Raw genomic sequence first — 19,259 nt, forward strand, 5'->3', positions numbered from 1 at the left:
AATAAAACCATGCAAACACTTTTAATATTGCTTTCAAACATTTTCTTTAAAACATTATTGTCAATTAAATTCTTTCATAAATCTAGTTTTGTGTGTGTGTGCGTGTTCATTGGATGACAGTTTCACTCAGAGCGAATTTGAGAATTCTAAAGTACATTTATGACACATTTGTTGTGGGCTGTTTGATTTATTGCTTCTTGGGTTAAGCGTAATTTGCATTAAAGAAAATTTCATGGCCGCCATTATGATGTCCTATACTGTAGCATTTATTGACATCAAATATACTTCGAAATGCAAAAACGAATAAAAATGATGGGCTCTAATGATTCATTTTCAGAACGTATGCACAAGTTATAATGCCACGAAATAGTTTTATACAAAAATGACGAAGAATCACAAAAAAAATTTCAAAAATCATGGAGATTTTCGCAAAAACTGCATTTATTTCAAGGCGATTAGTTATAATTCTTATTTTTATCCAAACGTTCACGATAAAAATAAAAGCGCATGAAGTTTTTACGTTCGGACAAACCCTTAAACTTGTAAATAAAATCTAATATATTCTTACTGGTTGCATTCAAAGCAGACATGACACACACATAGCCATGAAAAATATGATCAAAATGACAATTTAGTCATAGCGGAATTCATTCCTTCCGAATAAATTAAATGTTGATCGTAAAGCTGGTTTCAAAATTTTCTTGAATTTGGAGTTTTAACGCAGGTTTATGCTAATTCTTCACTTTGCTTTATAAACCTTATGAAGAATGGTCCACTCGGCAGGAACATGCTCTTATAGAGGTTTTCAGTAGGCTTTCGTAGAGTTTAAAGTTTTAATGTAAGATTTATTATGTAGCATTGAAGACAGCTACAAGTATTTATTAATATTAAAATTGTTACTTGGGATACGTAACTACGCTGCCAACCCGTTCTCTTAATGCATATAGTTGCTTTTAAGAAATTATTTACAAACAATTTGACGCGTAATTTGATTATATTCCTAATTGTTCATGGCCTACTTTGACAAAAAATATAACTACACCCAAACCTCCATTTACGAACCTTATATATGTATGTATGTATGTATGCTTACACACTCACTCGTTTGCGTATATGTGTATATATTTATACATATAAATTATCGCTTTTACTTCACCAATATTTATATGTATTAGGAAATACAAATATTTGCACACATGCGTACGTATATTAATACATATATACATATATAAGTTACGTAAATGGAGGTTTGGGTGTATAACTGTTTTTTCTGAAGGGATAGAAAATTTTTTTCTTCCTTAAAGTTTTGGAACTACTGAAAATAATTTACTTTGTCAAATATACCAAAAGTCTAGGTCGCACCGTTTCGGATATACAAAGCGTTTTCATGGCAACGATCTAAAAAACAGTTTTTATTCATAACTTGTTTTGAGTTTTTTGTTATGCAAACTTTGTTAGGAATAATTGTAGAAATAAAAAATATCACATATTTTTGTTGAAGGTAGTACATAGGTTTGTTCTTTCCTGGCAAATGTAAACAACATTTTAACTTTTTTAACTAGTTTTCCAATCATAACTTGTTTCAAGTTATTTTTTTATACATACTTTGTTTGGAATAATTGTAGAAAATATAAAATCCCATAATTTTTTAGAAGGTAATGCATAGGTTTATTCTTTTCTGGAAAAGTTATACATCATTTTACCTATTTTTACCTAGGAAACCTTGTACGGAAGCGAAGTATGCAACTTAATGCAGCAAACTTTTACAATACTTATAGGAAAATATATTCCTAATCCAATTTATTTTCCAATGAGAATATCCTGAGTACTATTCGTGTGACTCATTTTTACTATGGTCATGCTGAAACCGTGAATGGTTAAGAAACGGAGAGCGTCACGCGTCTGCTATTTCTGTAACTCACTTTTGCAGTGAGCGTAGAGATGGGCAATTCGTTCCTGAGTCATTCCAGTGAATCGAATCTGTAAAGTGAGCAGATAGCTCACAGCTCTCTTTAAAAGAACCGCAGCTAACCAGTTCACCGCACTGGTAAGCAGGGATGCCAGGTTCACAGATTAATCTGTGTTTCACAGATTTTCTACCTGTCGTCTGTTCGAGCCCCGACCTGGAAGGATTCTTAGTGTCAGTAGGATCCATAGTACTAGCCATGCAATGATTCTGTACACTGAGAATCGGCTGCGAAGTCTGTTGAAACAGAAAGGCCAAATTCCACCACAGGAATGTAATGCCAAGACTTTGCTTTCAGATTTTCTACCTTTTGCACGGGTTTAAAAGAATGGCACAGATTCTCACAGATTTCTGAAAATAGTCTCAAATTTACACCGTTTCTGCAATCGATCATAGATTTTTAAAATTGATCACAGTGAGACCTTTTTTTTACTTACCAAAATGATTTCGCTCAGCTATTATGAAAACTGGGAAACGAGCACAGATTTTGCACAGACAGATTTTTGGCTTGATCACAGATTTTTGCAAAAATGACCTGGCATCCTTGCTGGATGTTTCCAAAGGTGGAAACAAGCTACGAGCTGAACGGATCTTCGGCTTTTGAAGAGCGAGTTATAAATGAGAAGAAATGTGTACATGAGCTTTTGTTCGTTCTTCCAAATGTGTATCTATCCTTCTTTAACAGATTGAATGAGCCATTGTCAATAAGAAATCTTACCTCTCACTCAGTAGGCTAAGGTACATTCAGGGATGCCACTTTTGCAGATATTCTCAAATATGACATAATAATAATAATTCGCAAACAAGTTAGTTCGCATAGCATTGTTCTTTGTGCATCAATGATTTCGATCATGCATATGAAAGAAAAACGGAGTAAGAGAAACGGCGCACAAAACGGCGCTCAAAACAAACCTTCAGTTCAATCTAAATGAGCTGATACATTGAATCGATTCCCTTTAGTGAGCTGATCGGTTCGGAGCTGCTCATCGGTATGAGCTGGTTCGCACATCTCTAATACCGTTTTCGTTTTTAAACCTAGACGCGGACTACTCTGACTCCGAGTAAAACGAACACGTGGTACGCGCCCTAAACAACAACTCATGAAAAAAAGAAAAAATAAACAAACTCGGCTGGATGCGTGGTGCGACCCGAGAAAATTTTCAGAGCGAAACTACACGATTGGAGTCCGATCTAGAGCGACCACAGGTTGCTAAAACAAACATATCAAACGTTGTTTGGGCGACTCTGGGTCAGCTTTCGGGCTGCTCTGATCAATAAACGAAAACGGTATAAGTGAGCGTCGCACGATCAACATATCGTATTAAAAAACGTGTTGCTTCGCGATAACTCAATTTATCTACACGTTCAAAAATGAAATCTCTTCGTAAAGGTTTGTACTTTTACAATACTTTTTCATATTTTGTTTGGAGAACATTTTTCCATTTTTGCCTTTCTCATATAGAAAGGTTATGCAATCACTTGAAAAACCGACTAGTGTCATATACCATTCGACTCAGTTCATCGAGCTCAGCAATGTCTGTGTGTGTGTATGTGTCAAATAATCTCACTAGGTTTTCTCGGAGATGGCTGAACCGATTTTCACAAACTTAGATTCAAATGAAAGGTGGTCGTGCTCCCATACGGAATTCCTGAATTTCATCCAGATCCGACTTCCGGTTCCGGAGTTATAGGGTAAAGTGTGTTCAATATTGTACACCGTCGCTTAAACCGGCGGAACAAAAACCGTAAAATGTTATAAACTGGACTCTAAACCGTTATTCCCAGGGTCAATTGAAAGGTCTTATGGTCCTACCAAAAATTACTGCATATTTTCGGATGCAACAAACATTTAAATTTAAATAATTTAGAGTGCGTACTAGTAGAGTTTGTATGTCATGTTAGTTGGTGGCCGTACGAACCGACTTTGATTATACCGGCTCTCGGGTTCCGGTGCCGGAAGTGCAAATAATAGTGAACCCACTTCGTTTTCTTAAGGATGACCTACGCAATCAAAGCACTATTTTATTCTGTATGTTATACTAGTTATTGCACAAACAATCTCTTGGTTTCTTTCAAAAATCGAAGAGAAATTTTTTTAATAGAACACCACAATTTTATATGTACATGAGAAAGGCATCATTACACCACTAGGTGGATTAAAACAGGTTTTTTAATATGTGTTCAACTTTTGACAAATGTTCGGTTTTTCAATATTTAAAACTAACTTTGAAAAGGCCTAAAAAAATTGCACCGAGTTCTACTTAGATTTTTTCTAATATTGTTAATTGTCAAAAAGTAAACAAAATAAAAATCACAACACTTTGCTCAAGTTGCGCGTGCAAGCAAGAGCTTGTTTATGCGTGTTTACGCGCTCTTTGTAGTAGATACTTAGGTAATAGAGGTAGATTCTACGTAGATAAATAAAAAATAACTGTTTTTTAAAAGAAGTGAATATATCTCAAAAAATAATTTTTTACATTATTTACATCTTCAGCAAAAATACTTCAAATGTTTTTTTCTTTAAAATGAGATAAAAAAAAACATTTTTTGTTGTGAAAAAAAATTTATTTTTATTCGAAATTGGTACTGCCCCCTTGACAAAAATTACGGAGCCACTTTCAAAAGAAGCGTAATATAATCTTGTAAAACTTCTTCGAAGACACGTTAGCTCTTAAAAATCAGTGAAAGTCAGTACAGACTTTTGACCGTTTTTTTTTCAGTTTCAGACCACTATGCGCTGGTATAGTCAATTGCCAGTGCGAGGCTCTAATTTTCATTTGCTGACTTCAAGTTTCCAAAGATGCAGATGCATTAGAATTTTGACATTTCAGATTCTGGTGCATGCTAAAAGCAAACTATTAAACATTATTGAATTAGTAACCTTTTTCGTCACGAGATGGCGTAAATGTGATGTCTGTGTGAAGTGGAAGTGGAAGTGAGAACGGTAATAAGGGCCAGAGTAAAATATATCATCCCATTTTTACTACAATTGTTGATCACTTAAAGCCAAATTTTGTACATTCAGTAATTGAGTTAAACAAATAAATTCGGAATCTGGAACTGGCTCCAAATTCAGCTTCAAATCCAGATCACGAATTCAGTTCATGAATTTAGTTTCTATAATTCAGGAACTGAACTCATTGAATTCTAGAATTGAGTTCTGAACCTGAGTTAAGGAACTGAATTCAGTTACAAAATCTAGTTCTAGAACCGAAGTTCCGAATTCAATTCCAGCATGCAGGTTTTGAATTCTGGAAATATATTTAGAAACTGAATTTAGGAATTAAGTTCTGGTTTAAAAGTCAGATCAAAAATTCTTGTTCGGAGTTTAGAACTAAACTTTTCTTTCCAGAATCTAGATCTAGAATTCTTATCTTGACTTTTGTTCCAGAATTGAGAAGTTGAATTCCTGAATCAGCATTCTAGATACGAAATGCGAACTTAAATCAAGGCACAAAATTCTGTTCCAAAATCTTGTCAAGAAACCAGTACCAGAATCTTGAATAAGGATTCAGCTCAAGAGTCCTAATTTTTTTAAACTGGAACTAAATTCTGAAACTGAATTCTGAAATTAAATTCTGGGACGGGTATAACGACGGGTATCAATGTCTTTCGAACTTTTCTTTTAAGGATTTCAAACAACGGGACTTATAAGTGCCTGACTACCCTAAAACTTTCAATACTGTAGTTTGTGTTCTAAGTAGGCATAGCATAAGCAAACATTTTATATACAAGCTAGTCTTTCCTCTCATTTGATTACCCTTGCATAAGACAAACTTATTTATGCATCACAACTGTAACATAACATCCGATTGTAATTAATTAAGGCAAGCTGTTGTGATTACAACATAAAATTGAAATCTATTGTTGGACACAATTTGAATCTATATAATTGTCTATTTATTCCTGGGTTACAGGAAAACCTCTTATCTGTGAAAAGAGTTGTTTTTCAAGAAAATGAGGCAAAATTTTCAAAAAATTCGGTTACAATTGAATCTGGTAAGGTTATTGCTAGAGGACAATTGGTAAACGGTTTGTATCAACTCATCGTTATGAGAACAAGCATATAACGATGAAAATAATGATAAAATAATAATTAACAAGCATTGGTATGCAAAAACAACAGTTTAATTTACTGGTACCGAAGGTTTGGACACCTTGGATGTAAAAAACTATCAAATGACTATTGTTTTGACTAATTCAATCCAACGAATATGGTCAACTCTGTGATTTATGTTTATATGGAAAGCAAACACGCAGAACATTCAAGAAATTAAACTTGCCTCGTTCAGGAAACCCAGCTTCCAGAATAAAATTGTCGTCGGTCCGATTTCCGAATAATGATATCGTTTTTCGATGCCTGGGATTGAGGCAACGAGTTGTTTCCGAACAAAAAAAAACGAAGAAATACATTTAATTGGGAAAATTATTGGGACAGTTTCGGACTGATCCTCAATTCACGGAAGTGGACTTCTTGCCCGGTAACATGTGACAAAGCTGGTGACGTACGTAAAGGCTATATCATATTGTTCGCACTACGTTGTCGGACGATCTACAATGCGTAGGAGATACGCATAATTATCTTTAGGTGGGCTAACTCTGTGTCTTTGTAACAATTTTTCAGTAAACAAGTAAGTAAATACTAAATTAAGTATACTCGAGCCTTTTTTTTGGGATACGAACTGCATAAAAACTGTCACCAAATGTTTTAGAAATGCTTGAAACGTCGAGATTTGGTGATATCTCGGAATATTTTTAATCGACGTTGGGTATTTTTTTTTAAATTTCCGTTCAAAAATGTTCGAAAAACTTCTAAAATTAACTTCGGATCACAAACTGTTTAAAATTCTGCTCTATAAATCTGCTTCAAACACTGCACGAGAAGACTGCGTGAACTGCTCGCAAACTCCTCGAAAAACTGCGCGAAAAAACTTCTGGAAAAATTGTTTTGAAAACTGTTCGAAAAGCTGTTCGGAAAATTGCTCAGAAAAACTGCTCGAAAAGTATATCAGAAAAGAATTGCTTTAGAAGTTCTCTGCTGCTCAAGATATACTGAAAAACACTGTCCAAAACAAGCTGCTTGAAGAACTGGTTGAAAAATTTCTCAATAAAACTACTCGAAAAGACTACTTGAAAAAACACTTCTCGGGTAGACATTTTGAAAACCTGTACGAGAGGAAAAAAAGGCTTTGAAGAACTGCTTAAAAAACTATGAAACAAACCTGTTCGAAAAAACTACTCGAAAATACGGCATAAAAACTACTTGAAAAATTGCTCGAAAAACGATTGATTGCTCGATAAACCTCATTCTAAAATTGCTCGAGAAGACTGTTTGGACTACTCGAAAAAGCAGTTTTAAAAACTTCTCGAAAATTTTTCTGAAAGAATCTGCTTCATAAACTATTCGAAAAACATCGAGAAAACTGTTCAGAACAACTGTTTTGTAGAATGAAGATGGTTGCTACTGTTCCATACACACCTCCTCAGCAAAATGGGGTTAGCGAAAGAATTAACAGTACACTTCTGGATAAAGCAAGAACCATGCTCTGAGAGAGTGAAGTGTCCAAAAATTTTTATGGAAAAGCTGTTTTCACCACAGTTTATTTAACTAACAGATCTCCAACAAGTGCTTTGACAAGCAACAAACCAACTTACGAAATGTGGTTTGGAATTCAACCAGATGTGAGCAAATTAAGAATTATCGGTTACAATGCCTATGCTCGAATTCCCAAAAAAATAGAGAAAAAAAACTTGATAAATAAAGCAAACTTCTTCAATTTGTACGATGTGCAAATAATGGATACAGACTTTGGAACAACAACACAAAGTCAATCGCCTATGTCTGAATCAAACCATTTAAATCCAAAAGAAGTGGCTTCAGAAAATGTATCAACTCCTCAAATTGTCGAGATCACTCCATCACTAGCCGCGAAAGGATGTTCAGAAAGGCCAGGTCCGATTTTCATTTAGCTTTTTACACAAAAACGACTAGAAATCGAGTTATGCTATCTTTGGTAAATGAAAAAAAAACTAATTATTCACCAAATGGATGTAAAAGCAGCCTTTTTATATGGATATTTACAAGAAGAGGTATATATGCAGCTAGCAGATGATGATTTTGGCAAATTCATGGTTGTACGTCCACATAAAAGTTTATATGGTTTAAAACAAGTAGGATGTGTTTGGAATGAACGTTTTAACTCAACTATGAAAAATCTACGATTCTCAGCTTTAAACAACGACTCGTACTCGTAACGACAACGACAACGTACTCTTCGTAGTATTATACGTAGATGATCTACTTATCATTGGAGCAAACACATATGCATATGTTGGATCAAAAACGAACTTCCCAAACAATTTCAAAAGAAAGATTTGAAAGAAGTTTCACATTTTTTAGGTCTAGAAATTTAGAATCTAGACCAACAGATTTTGGAAATTTCCCAAAAAGATTACAATAAATAGATAATACAACGATTTGGAATGGAAAATTTCAATCGGATCGATTGGAAAATTTCAATTGGAATTGATTGGATGCTGGCAATATCTCACTTTATCCTTTAGACCAGATGTTTGCGCCGCTGTAAGCATTTTACGTAAATTTCAATCAAATGCATCCGAGTGTCAGTGGAATGCATTAATGCGTATTCTGAGATACTTACAAGGAACCGTCTATACGAGAATAAAATACGACATACGAAATAGAAAATCTATCCCTGGATATGCATTTCTAATGTATGGTCAACGAAACGTCAGCAGACGGTTATTCTTTCCTCCACTAAAGCAGAATTGGTTTCACTTTGCGGTGCAGCAAAAGAAGGATTGTGGCTATCGAACTTACTCACAGAATTGAAAGTGGATAGCTTGCCAATGGTGGTTCATGAAGACAATATTCTGTGCTCAGGTTTTCCGAAGAAGCACGTGAACATCAACGGATGAAACATATTGATGTGAAATTTGTTTTCATCAGAGAATAATAAGCAAGTATATTCCCACACATGATTAACCAGCTAATGCTCTAACAAACCCACTAACTAAGGAACAGCAGAGAAAATTATTTGAAATACTTAATCTTAAAATTGAAGGTAGGTGAAAGCAATTTTAATACAGCTGTTTGTATTCGATTGATACACAACTGTGAATTAGATCTAAGTAGGCATAGCATAAGCAAACATTTTATATACAAGTTATGGCGTTTTCGTTTTTAATTTGCACTACACCGGTACAGTGCTACACGGAGGCATGAATAAACGAACAAAAATGACGAAAACATAAACAGTAACCATTGACTACAATAAACGATTCCATTGCACAGAGCTACACCAAACTTTTGATGAGTGTTACACCAGTGGTATCGGTGCAGAAAAAGTGTAGCACTGGGGTAGTGCAATTGAAAAACGAAAACGACATTTTTTCCTCTCATTTGATTTCCCCTGCAAAAGACAATTTTCTCAAACTTATTTATGCATCACAACTGTAACATAACATTCGATTGTTATTAATTGAGGCAAGTTGTTGTAATTATAAGTTACAAATAAACCATATCTAGAGGATATCGAGATACAATTCAACAGGTTATGGCTATTTTACACTGTTAAACATTTAATCATGAATTGCTGATCATATTACTGATGGCAAGGAGAAAGAATTATGTTGTTGCGTTCCGTACAACTCAAAATATTCACTATGAAGTTCTATCCATTCTTCCACAGGGCGAATTTTGAAAAGGCGCCCTATAATAAAGTGTGACGTATTTACATCCAAACGAAAAAATTCTACTAAATATGACTCAAAGTTGTTTCAATTTGTAGATTATGTTAGTTGCTTGTCGAACGGGCCGGTTTTCATAACAAAAAAAGTGACCAAAAACTCAAAAACGGAATTCACTACACATACTATGACTCAAAAGAAAGATTCTAATTCTAGTCTTGTCCCACTTACCACATTCTGTCGCAGCAGATCCAGCTTATCACACTTGAGTCGGGTAATTTCCTGCTTGAACCCGTCGAGCTGCTGTACCACTTCCTGCGCCATAATCAGTCCGGCACCAGGACCGGAACCGGCACTGCCGACACATCCCATAGCAGCATTGCTACCGGTGCTGCTCCGGAGATCCCGAATGCTGTCCCCACCGGTACTGCCGGTACCGATGCTAACGCTGACCACACTGCCGCCACCGTTGGTCGATCGTTCCGTCCGGTCGCCTCCGTCCAGACAAAGCGAGCAAGCCTTCGTAGTCGCATCCGCCGACGACATCGATTCTAGCCCCGTATCACTATCGATGTAGGTCGCTCCGGCATCTACGTTTGGGAAAACTACAGTTCGTGATTTACGTTCGAAAGGGTGTCGTTAGTTGGTGGGGTGGTAGGGGGGTGGTTGTTGCAGGAAGAACAGGAGGGTGCCATGCGGTTTCCGCGGTGGGTTTTCAGTATTTTACCGAGTTTTACCGAAATAGCGAAACATTCGAAAGAAGGAAAAAGAGAAGCAAACATTAGCTGATTAGTTTACGGTTCTGTTCGTCGTGTGATTCTTAATCGATTAGATGGCGGTGTTTGTGGGGGGCGGTTTGCAGGTAAAAGGGGGGTTTGTGCGAATGTGATGCGATGGATGGATGGATGAGTGATTGCTAGTTTCGATCATACGATTTTTACTCACCCATAGGATCGAGATCAACACTGTTGAGACTGGAATCATCACTCGTTTCGGACATTGCGACTGGTCCGTTGTTGTTGTTATTGTTGTTACTGGGTCCTTTCGGTCCGTGACCCCCAATGGCGCCATGGTTATTGTTAGTTGCGTTGCTGTTGTTGTTATTATTATTCAGATTGTTTGGATTTAGCGAACAGCGAGAAGTGATGTCAGGTGAGGAGGCTACCGAATCGTTAGGCGATTTCCGTGATCCCGTTGTACTGCTTTTCGAAAGCGATCGACCAATCTGTAAATGAGAAGAAGTGGTTCAGAATCGAACGAAATCAGAATGAAAACTGTTTTTGGGGGTACTCACGTTGATTCCCTGTCCGGATCCGAAGGGAGCGTCGGAAATCTCTTTGGACTTTTTGATTGAATGTTTTTGATTGGAATCTATTCCGTTGGTGGGATCCGAGTTCTGAGATCGCAATCTGGCGTTAAGCGCTTTCTTCACGGTATCGATGAAACGCGAACCAGTGAAGCCACCCTCGGATTTGGGTGTTTCCGGAGTGGGCGACGTTGGAGCTCCTAGCAGATCGGCTCCCAGGAAATCTCGTGTTTTCTCCTTCAGTTCGTCGACCAGGTTTTGCAGCAGCGAAGTCCTGGTTCGTAGTTCTAGTTGCGCAAATTTGTCCGCTTTGTAGCAGGCATTTTCGGCGTTGATCAGTTTGGTTAGTAGAAACTCTTTTAGCTCAGGTCCCTTCTTAAATACTGATGGTTGGGGAAGAGTTGGGCCGAAAAACGGTACGTCATCTCGAGCAGTCACTGAAATCTTATAGCGGCAGTTGGGAGTGTTGGGTTCTAGCGGTTGAACCACGATGAATGCATGGAGGAAGTGACTCGCAATCATTGCCGGTGAAAAGGGAGTGTTTTCTTCCTGAAACACGATCGCTACGATATCGTTACCGATGTGTCGCTTCCGTTGCAACTGTTGAGGATCACCTTCGGTGTACGGTAGCAGCGTAGATACGTGGAACATGATTTCCCGTTCTTTGAACACTTCGTAGACAGCAGTATCGCCAGTATGACCATTCTGAATATCCAGTCCCCCTCGGTAACCCTTGTGATCGCGTAATCGTATTCGCTGACCTAGTAGATCAAGGAATTCCTCGAAAGCCGGCGTCGTATCACTGTTACAGAACAGTTCCTCTTCGGCCGTTTGACCGTAGCGTTGGTAGAGAACACCAAATTTGAAATTTGTGACTAACACATGCTCATCGTAGCTCGCAATCAAGGTGGATGCTTTGGGGCACAACACCGGCATAAAGCTGTCCACGTTGATCTGTTCGTTCAGAAGCCGTGCCATTTTAATCGGTGATGGGTTCGATCCGAGACAAGAGGCTGGAATGATTTCATGCATGGTTCCTGTCCGTAACCGGAGCAGTATTCGAATATGATCCTGACTTGCTACATTTTCCGATTTGATTGAGAGTAACACCGGCCCAAGCTGATCATCGTGACCTACCAGATTGGAGTGTTCACGCGAGATGAAAAACCGTCGGTAGCACTTGGCCGTATCATCGGATTCGATCTTTCCAACTCGCCAAGTCGTCAGTGACGGAACATCGTATCCCGAATCATGATCGGTTCCATCAATCCAGTAACCACCGTGGTTCGGTAGCACAATCATCGGATAAGGGGCAGCTTTGCTGAGGTGATCCTCTAGCAATCGTTGAAGCGGTGGGATTGCCGAAATGATTGACGAACTTTGGGAGCTTACCGACGATTGGCTCTGGTACTGCGGATGATGGTGCAGGGAGCTGCCATTCGAGAGCGTATGATGCAGGTGTCCGCTGCTGCTATTGGAGAGCAGATGCGGCGACGCTGGAGTCGAGCTAGAGTTCGAGTGTGGATTCGAGGACATTGAGTTCGAGTGCCGCAGAAGGGTTCGGGTTTGTTGTTGTTGTTGCTGCTGCTGCTGTTGTTGTTGAGACATTTGAACGGTGAGATTGTTCGTCGTGTCATTGTTGTTGCCGTGAGGATTGGAGATTCGTTCTTCACGGGAATTCTAGAAATGAACAAAAAAAAAAAGAAATAATTAAAATCATTAAACCCCGGCTGCATTGAACGAACTGTTTAATTATACGATTCGAGTTCTGTTTCTAAAGTCATTTTCAAACGGATTTCACGGTCAATCCGTACAGCTAACCAGATTCAAATGAAGCCGAACACCGAAAACAATCCGAAGGTAATGCGCTCAATCTAGATCACCAAGGATGCGCACACAGATCGTAGTGTGCCTCGTTTTTCGAAGGTCACGAAACATGGAGTCGCCCCCGCGAACACACGTTCGATCACGATTCGATTGGTGCCAGATTGCGTACGCCCATGATCAAAACGATGAAAATAATGCGATTTAAAAACGAGATCAATTATTGACGAGTTGCATTTAAACGACCATTCTCACACGGCGTTGTCTCTCGGAACCTCTCTGATGATGATGGTGTTGGTGGTGATCGCGCCCAGAACTTCACAGCGCCCACACATCGAAACGAGTGAGTTTGTTTTGTTGTGTTGTTTTCTCGGTTTCCTCGCTGATGATGCCGGCTGACATAAGAGTGACAAATAGTCATTAAATAACCAAACCGATGCAATGCGGTGCGTTGTTGATCATTTGAGTTTGCTGATTGATGGTTTCGAGTCGGTGACAGATGAGGTCAGCAAAGGTGTGAAGAAAAAAAACGGAATGGACTTTGAAAATATTGAGAAAACTCGTGTGAAAAATGTGGTCCAATTTGCTGGTATTCTTAGAATGCGATATGTTATGTAAGACACCGACAGGGAACCGAATGGAATGTGACAAACAAAGCGGTCACACGCGAAAAATTTGAATAAAACCAACTTTTTGAATTTTGGCACGAACAATGCGTGGACTGTTCGGTAAGAATGTGACTGCCAGACAGAAGTTCTTGAGTAAACATAAATGTAGGTATATACTTTTCGTGTAAGTTAGAAGCTTTTAAAAACGGAAGGTTGTCTGAAGGACGCATTTCTAACTTTGGTTAGCTGGAACCCTTCAATCTAATATGGTAAGAAAAAAATCTACCGAATGCCATAGCAAAGGTCAGTCAGTCGGCTAGCAAAACCAGTACCATTTCTTTTTTTTGCCATGGTTGGTGGGAACTATAAAACAAAAGGTCGATAAAAAGAAAATGTACAGGTGATTATCGCAGCAGGCCATCAATCAGGACTCACTGGCGTCGACAATTACCTCTCATAACGAAAGGACTGATGAATAATTCAATGGTCTTAGCAGGCTGTTCGTGTCGTTGCCATGCCATACCGGAATGGTTCCATCCATCGTCGTTAAGAAGCGGGTGAAGTTTGGATGACATTTACGTTATTTTCTTAAGAACGGAAATTTCATAACGTTGTAATGTCTTCGCTAAAGGTGTGAAACAGTTATGCGCTTGAATCATTGAGCCATTGTTCGTTCGGTTTGCCTAATTTGTTTATGCAAATTTGATTTTAAAGCAATTCTGCTACCATCGTTTAATGAGAAACGGGAAAAAGTAAATATAAATAAAACTTATAGATAACAGCAGTCCCGCCCGACCGACACCGACATGCACGCTATTCCGTATGTTATGTGAATTTTCTTTTGCCCATTGAAAACTCTCCGCCGGCCGAGCTTGTTTGAATAGAACTTCTGCACCACTTCGGAGGGACTATGGCTTAGAGGCGTAGCGGTTTTGTCGGACAGAGTACCACATTACCGAGCAGAAAGCGGCCAACCACTTCCGCTCGGTCGACCGTAACAACCTGGAGAAGTTATTTTAATTATATACTTCTTACTTTAGGCAAATTCAAATCCGACCCTTCAGCTGGAAATGCTTCCGATCCAAGTAATCCGCATTGCGATGGCATGTAGTTTGAAACCAAAAAAAAAAAAAAAGAGTTGACCGCTTCTACATTGTCAGTAACGCCTTTTCAATGTCTGTCTGCTTGGATCACGGTCTACTGCGATCGAAATAAATATCTAGTTCTACTCAAGTTTCCCACTGTAACGACTCGACCACCGCGTGGAATAGGCGCACAAACAGGGCACATTACTGTGATGCAACACGATAATGGAAGAGCTCCTTCACCTGTCGCGGGCCTTCTCCATACGCGAAGGAAGTGGTGCAGAAACAAAAGAAAGAACTTTTCGCTGCCTGTTGTCCACACTAATGACGCTGGGAAATCTTGTGAAAAACCCTTGAGTGTCGTAATCTACATAATCATAATTGAATGTGAGAAAATGACCATCCCCGTTGCGACCAGGCCAGGTCGGCCTGGCAGCAGTACTGCCGACCGGATCTTTTATTTTATTTATTTATTTTTTTTTTGACATGCACTAGCCTACTACGATTCACTCGTCGGCGGACACGACCGACGGTGGTGACGATTGTTCAGTGGAAGAACGATGAGAAAATGCGGTTCTTACTTTTTACGCATGGCTGCTTTCAGAAAGCTGCTGGTTTGGTAGGATTGTTCTTTTCGAAGAGTAAGAGAGGGGAATGTTCTGGAAAGTTTTTCAACTAACAATAAGTGTTGGTTACATCGCCCGTAACACGATTAAAATATGTACCCAAAAATAAAACGGAATTTGAAATTATGTTTTTGATTTTATATGTTCGTATGCGATGATTTCATCCTTCGACGTGAATACCCCGAATAAAAAGCGATTGCTAATTTGTATCAAAGTAATAGTTCATTGTACCATCATTGTTTATTTAGACATTATTTTATTATTGAAATGACGAAATAATGCTTCAATTTGATATAATAGTTCGTAATTTTCGTAGGTATAAGACCAATGCATTTAATAAATTATTAGACAATTTTCAACATGTTTAATGAATTTATTAAAAATTCTTAGAAGCCTACAAGAAAACACATTTTACAGGGTCCGGCACTCGAAGTGTAACCAATTAAAAAGGCCATAAATTCAGTTTGGAAAATTACTTTTACTTAATTCAAAGTACAAAATGTGTAAAAATAATATAAAATTCAGAATCAATTCACTTTTGCTCGATATGACCACCTTTTGCCTTGACTATGGCCTTGAGACGGTCAAAAAACGAATCGCAAGTTGCCGAATGTGATTTAGGCCCACTCGCGGACAATAACTTTTTTCAGCGCCTCGAGACTGGTGTATCTTTCAGTTCGGACTTTGCTCTCCAAAATGGCCCAAAGAGAATAATTCATTGGATTCGCATCTGGTGAATTCGAGAGCCATTGTGTGGACGTGATGAAGTTCGGAACGTTGTTTTTCAGCCATTCTTGGTTCACTCGAGCTTTGTGAGACGGTGCCGAGTCCTGCTGAAACGTCCATGGTCTGCCACCGAAATGTTTGTCTGCCCACGGCTTCAAAGCAACCTCCAGAATACTTTCCCGGTAATATGTCGCATTTACCTTGACGCCAGGCTCGAAGGTCTGAAGTTGGTTACACTTCGAGTGCCGGACCCTGTATTTCTTATCGTTCATCCAGTAAAACTGTTTGAAATTTATTGTATATCTTCACCTCTTAAACAACTGCGACTTTATGACAACGGCTTATAATTGCGAGATTCTCATTACTTGAAAACAGATGCTATGGTATTCAAATTCCCCAAATTTAATTAAAATTGAACTTCGTTATTTCGAATCCATGAAACTCTTAGTTGACTTTATTATAGGACTGTGCAGAACAAACTGAATCGACTCGATGGATAAATTTAATATCCTTTTCTCAATTCTCAATACAAAAAAATCTTCTATTAAAATTATCAATTTGCTCTCATTTTCAAATAGTCTATTGTTGCGTTCGCTGTATGTCATGCAGTGTCTTCTTGTTGGAACAAACCTTTAGTAAATATTTCCGCAAGCACAAAGTTCCCCATTCGCCTTTGATTATCTCACTAAGTCTAAAAATGAACGATATATTTCTTTTGAATGTCGAATTTTGTGTCGAATGTTTGACAGAACTATTCGAACTCTAAAAAAGGCGGGCGGGTAATGTTAGACACATAACCGGATGACGTGAATACGAATAAAATAGTTAAATGTTAACGAATTTGAACTTTGGACCTGGAATTCTGGAGCTGAATTTTGGTGCCGAATGCTGGAACCGTATTCTAAAAATTTAATTTTGATGCTATATTCTGGAACTGAATTATGAATCTGAACTCGGGAACTGAATTCTGAAACCGAATTCTAGACATGGAGAACTACTCACTGTATCTGTGCTCTGGAACTGAATTCAGGACAAAGATTCTGGTTCGGGACTGAACACCGAATTCCGGACCAGGCTGCTGGTTTGCAGCAGAATTCCGGTTCAGGATTTAGTTTTCGAATTTGGATTCAGAATTCAGCTCGGAAATTCAGTTCTAGAATCCTGATCCGGAATATAGTTGAAAAATCTTCAGAATCCTGAATTCAGTTGAATTTATAGATTGGTGGAACTGAATTTTGGAACCAAACTCTAGATCAGCCTTCTAGAACTGAATTATGAACCTGGATTCCGGAATGCATTTAAGAACTGAATTCTGGAATTACTACTAAATTCGGGATCCGAATTCCAGTTCTGAATTTTGGTGTCAGTTTCAGAATTCTGGTTCTAAATCTGAATTCCGGTTAGGAACTTCCGAATTCTGAACTTTTTAGAAATTTTCGGGTCCAGATCTAGAATCAAGATCCCGGCTTAGAATCGAGTTGTGAAATTTGGTATCATTTCCAGAACTCTGGAACTCGATTCTGGTCCTGGGTTCTGAACGAGGTTTTTGATTTTTAGAGCTGGATTTAGGGAAAAAACCTGGATTCTAAAATTAAATTTTTGAACTGATCACTAGAATTGGCTTCAGGACCTGAATTCTAGTCAGAACTGAGGGAGTCAGCTACGCAATGAATGTAGCTTCTAATTTGTATCATATTTATTTATCAAACATATTAGAGACTTTAATGGTTTTGTCGTACTACTGAAAATTACATTCCAAATTGTTGATCATATCTTCGATGATTTAGAGAAAAAATTATGTTGATATGTTAAATAAAACAAGAGATATTCACAATCAAAAACTTATCACTGAACCATATGATAAATTTTTAATAGGTGCCCTACAGTAAAGTATTCTTGTCAAAAAGAACCTAAAAAATAATGCGAAAATTTTCTAATTAGAATCTATCAGACTGTAAACTTTAACTAGACAGATTATATTTACTTCCGATTTGCATATTTCAAAAGATAAGTAATTCTAATAGTTCTTCAGATAATATTTGGAGCCATTAGAAGGGCTGATTTTGTTTAATGTTCCCCGTTGTTGCTCACTTTTCGTTGCAATTTTCTCCAATTCAAACGACCACCAGCAGAATGACGCCATCGCTCTTTTTTTTAAGCGAAACGTCTCGCAGCAGAATTTCTCATAGTGCCGATTGATTCCAAACTGAACCAATTTTAGTTAAAAGCCGATTATTTAATTTCGGTGAAAGAAACTATCAAAATTCTGTACGGGATTCATTTCTGGTATTCAGAAGGGTCAAATTGTGGAAAAACAGTCAAATTCTGGCTTTATATGCACTCGTTTGGTGCGAAATTTGCACTGCTAAAAGTTCACAAAGATCAAATTGTTATAGATTTGCACAAAATTGATTATTTTTATTTACAATTTGCAAAAGCAATCTTCATAGTTCGTTAGACAACATTTGGAGCCATGAGAAGGGCTGATTTTGTCTAATGTTCCTCGTCGTTGTCCACTTTTCGTTGTATTTTGCTCCTAAGCAAACGACCAGCGGCTGGATGACGCAAACGATCTTCTATGAAGAGAAACTGGTTCAGCGAACGTTCCGCAATTGATTTAATACTGAATTGAATTCTTGATACTGGAACTGGATCTGAGCTCTAGACCTGCACCAACTGGAATGGTGCACTTGCTTTTTTTCCTACTCAGTCAAGAATGAACGAAATATATCAAGTGTTACCCTTTTATATCCAAAGGTACTAAAAAAGGCCCAATTTCGGAGTTCGTATCCAGAATTCTGATTTTGGAACTAAACTATAGAGCTCTGGCATAACATTCCAGATATCTTAACTATCGTTCGGAGTCTGAAAATGTGTTCAGTTACAGAATTTTCGAACTAAATTCATGAACTTAATTCTCGATTTGGATTTTGTACCTGAATTTTGCAACTGAGCAAGTATCATGTTCCGAATATACTTGAAAAATCCAGTTCCTGTTCTTGGATGTCCTGAATTCAGGTTCTGGTGTGGATACATAAATGGTGGCAGAAATATTCGAAAGTTATAAACATAGGAAACATTTCACAATTTTTTTAATATAATAGACGCTCCGTTATGATTATGGAAGCAAAGCAGTAAATGTTGCAAAATCAACTAATACGAACGATTATTGATATTCGGAAGTGTGAAAGAAGCATGCCAGTTTTATTCGTATTCACGTCCTCCAGTTATTTCTCTGACATTATCCATCCGCCTTTTTTTCTGAGTCACTTTAAATTACTGTATGATTACTTCAGTACTTAGAGCTTAATTTAAACTGCTATAGCACAGATAGGTCGAAGACGAAACGCGAAATTAAACTAGCCTAGTGAAGAAAATGGTTCTTGATTCTGATCCGCTAGGCACATG

The 19,259-nt window shown here is 38.0% G+C and overlaps 1 protein-coding gene across 6 annotated transcripts in view; it reads right to left on the bottom strand.

The window, feature by feature from the left end:
* The window catches only part of LOC131432146 (rap1 GTPase-activating protein 1), a 322,963-nt gene that overhangs the window by 3,425 nt on the left and 300,279 nt on the right, over positions 1-19,259 (bottom strand). For 5 of the 6 annotated variants that reach the window (XM_058598254.1, XM_058598258.1, XM_058598257.1 and 2 more), the window contains 3 exons: positions 10,971-12,662; positions 10,622-10,901; positions 9,908-10,281 (listed from right to left, as the gene is read on the bottom strand). In XM_058598254.1, the coding sequence (XP_058454237.1) occupies positions 9,908-10,281; positions 10,622-10,901; positions 10,971-12,662 (2,346 nt within the window). The remainder of the gene's footprint in view (positions 1-9,907; positions 10,282-10,621; positions 10,902-10,970; positions 12,663-19,259) is intronic. The other variant, XM_058598255.1, reaches the window with a different exon arrangement.

This window comes from Malaya genurostris, chromosome 2 (assembly GCF_030247185.1).
Source record: "Malaya genurostris strain Urasoe2022 chromosome 2, Malgen_1.1, whole genome shotgun sequence".
Classification (NCBI taxonomy): Eukaryota; Metazoa; Arthropoda; class Insecta; order Diptera; family Culicidae; genus Malaya; species Malaya genurostris.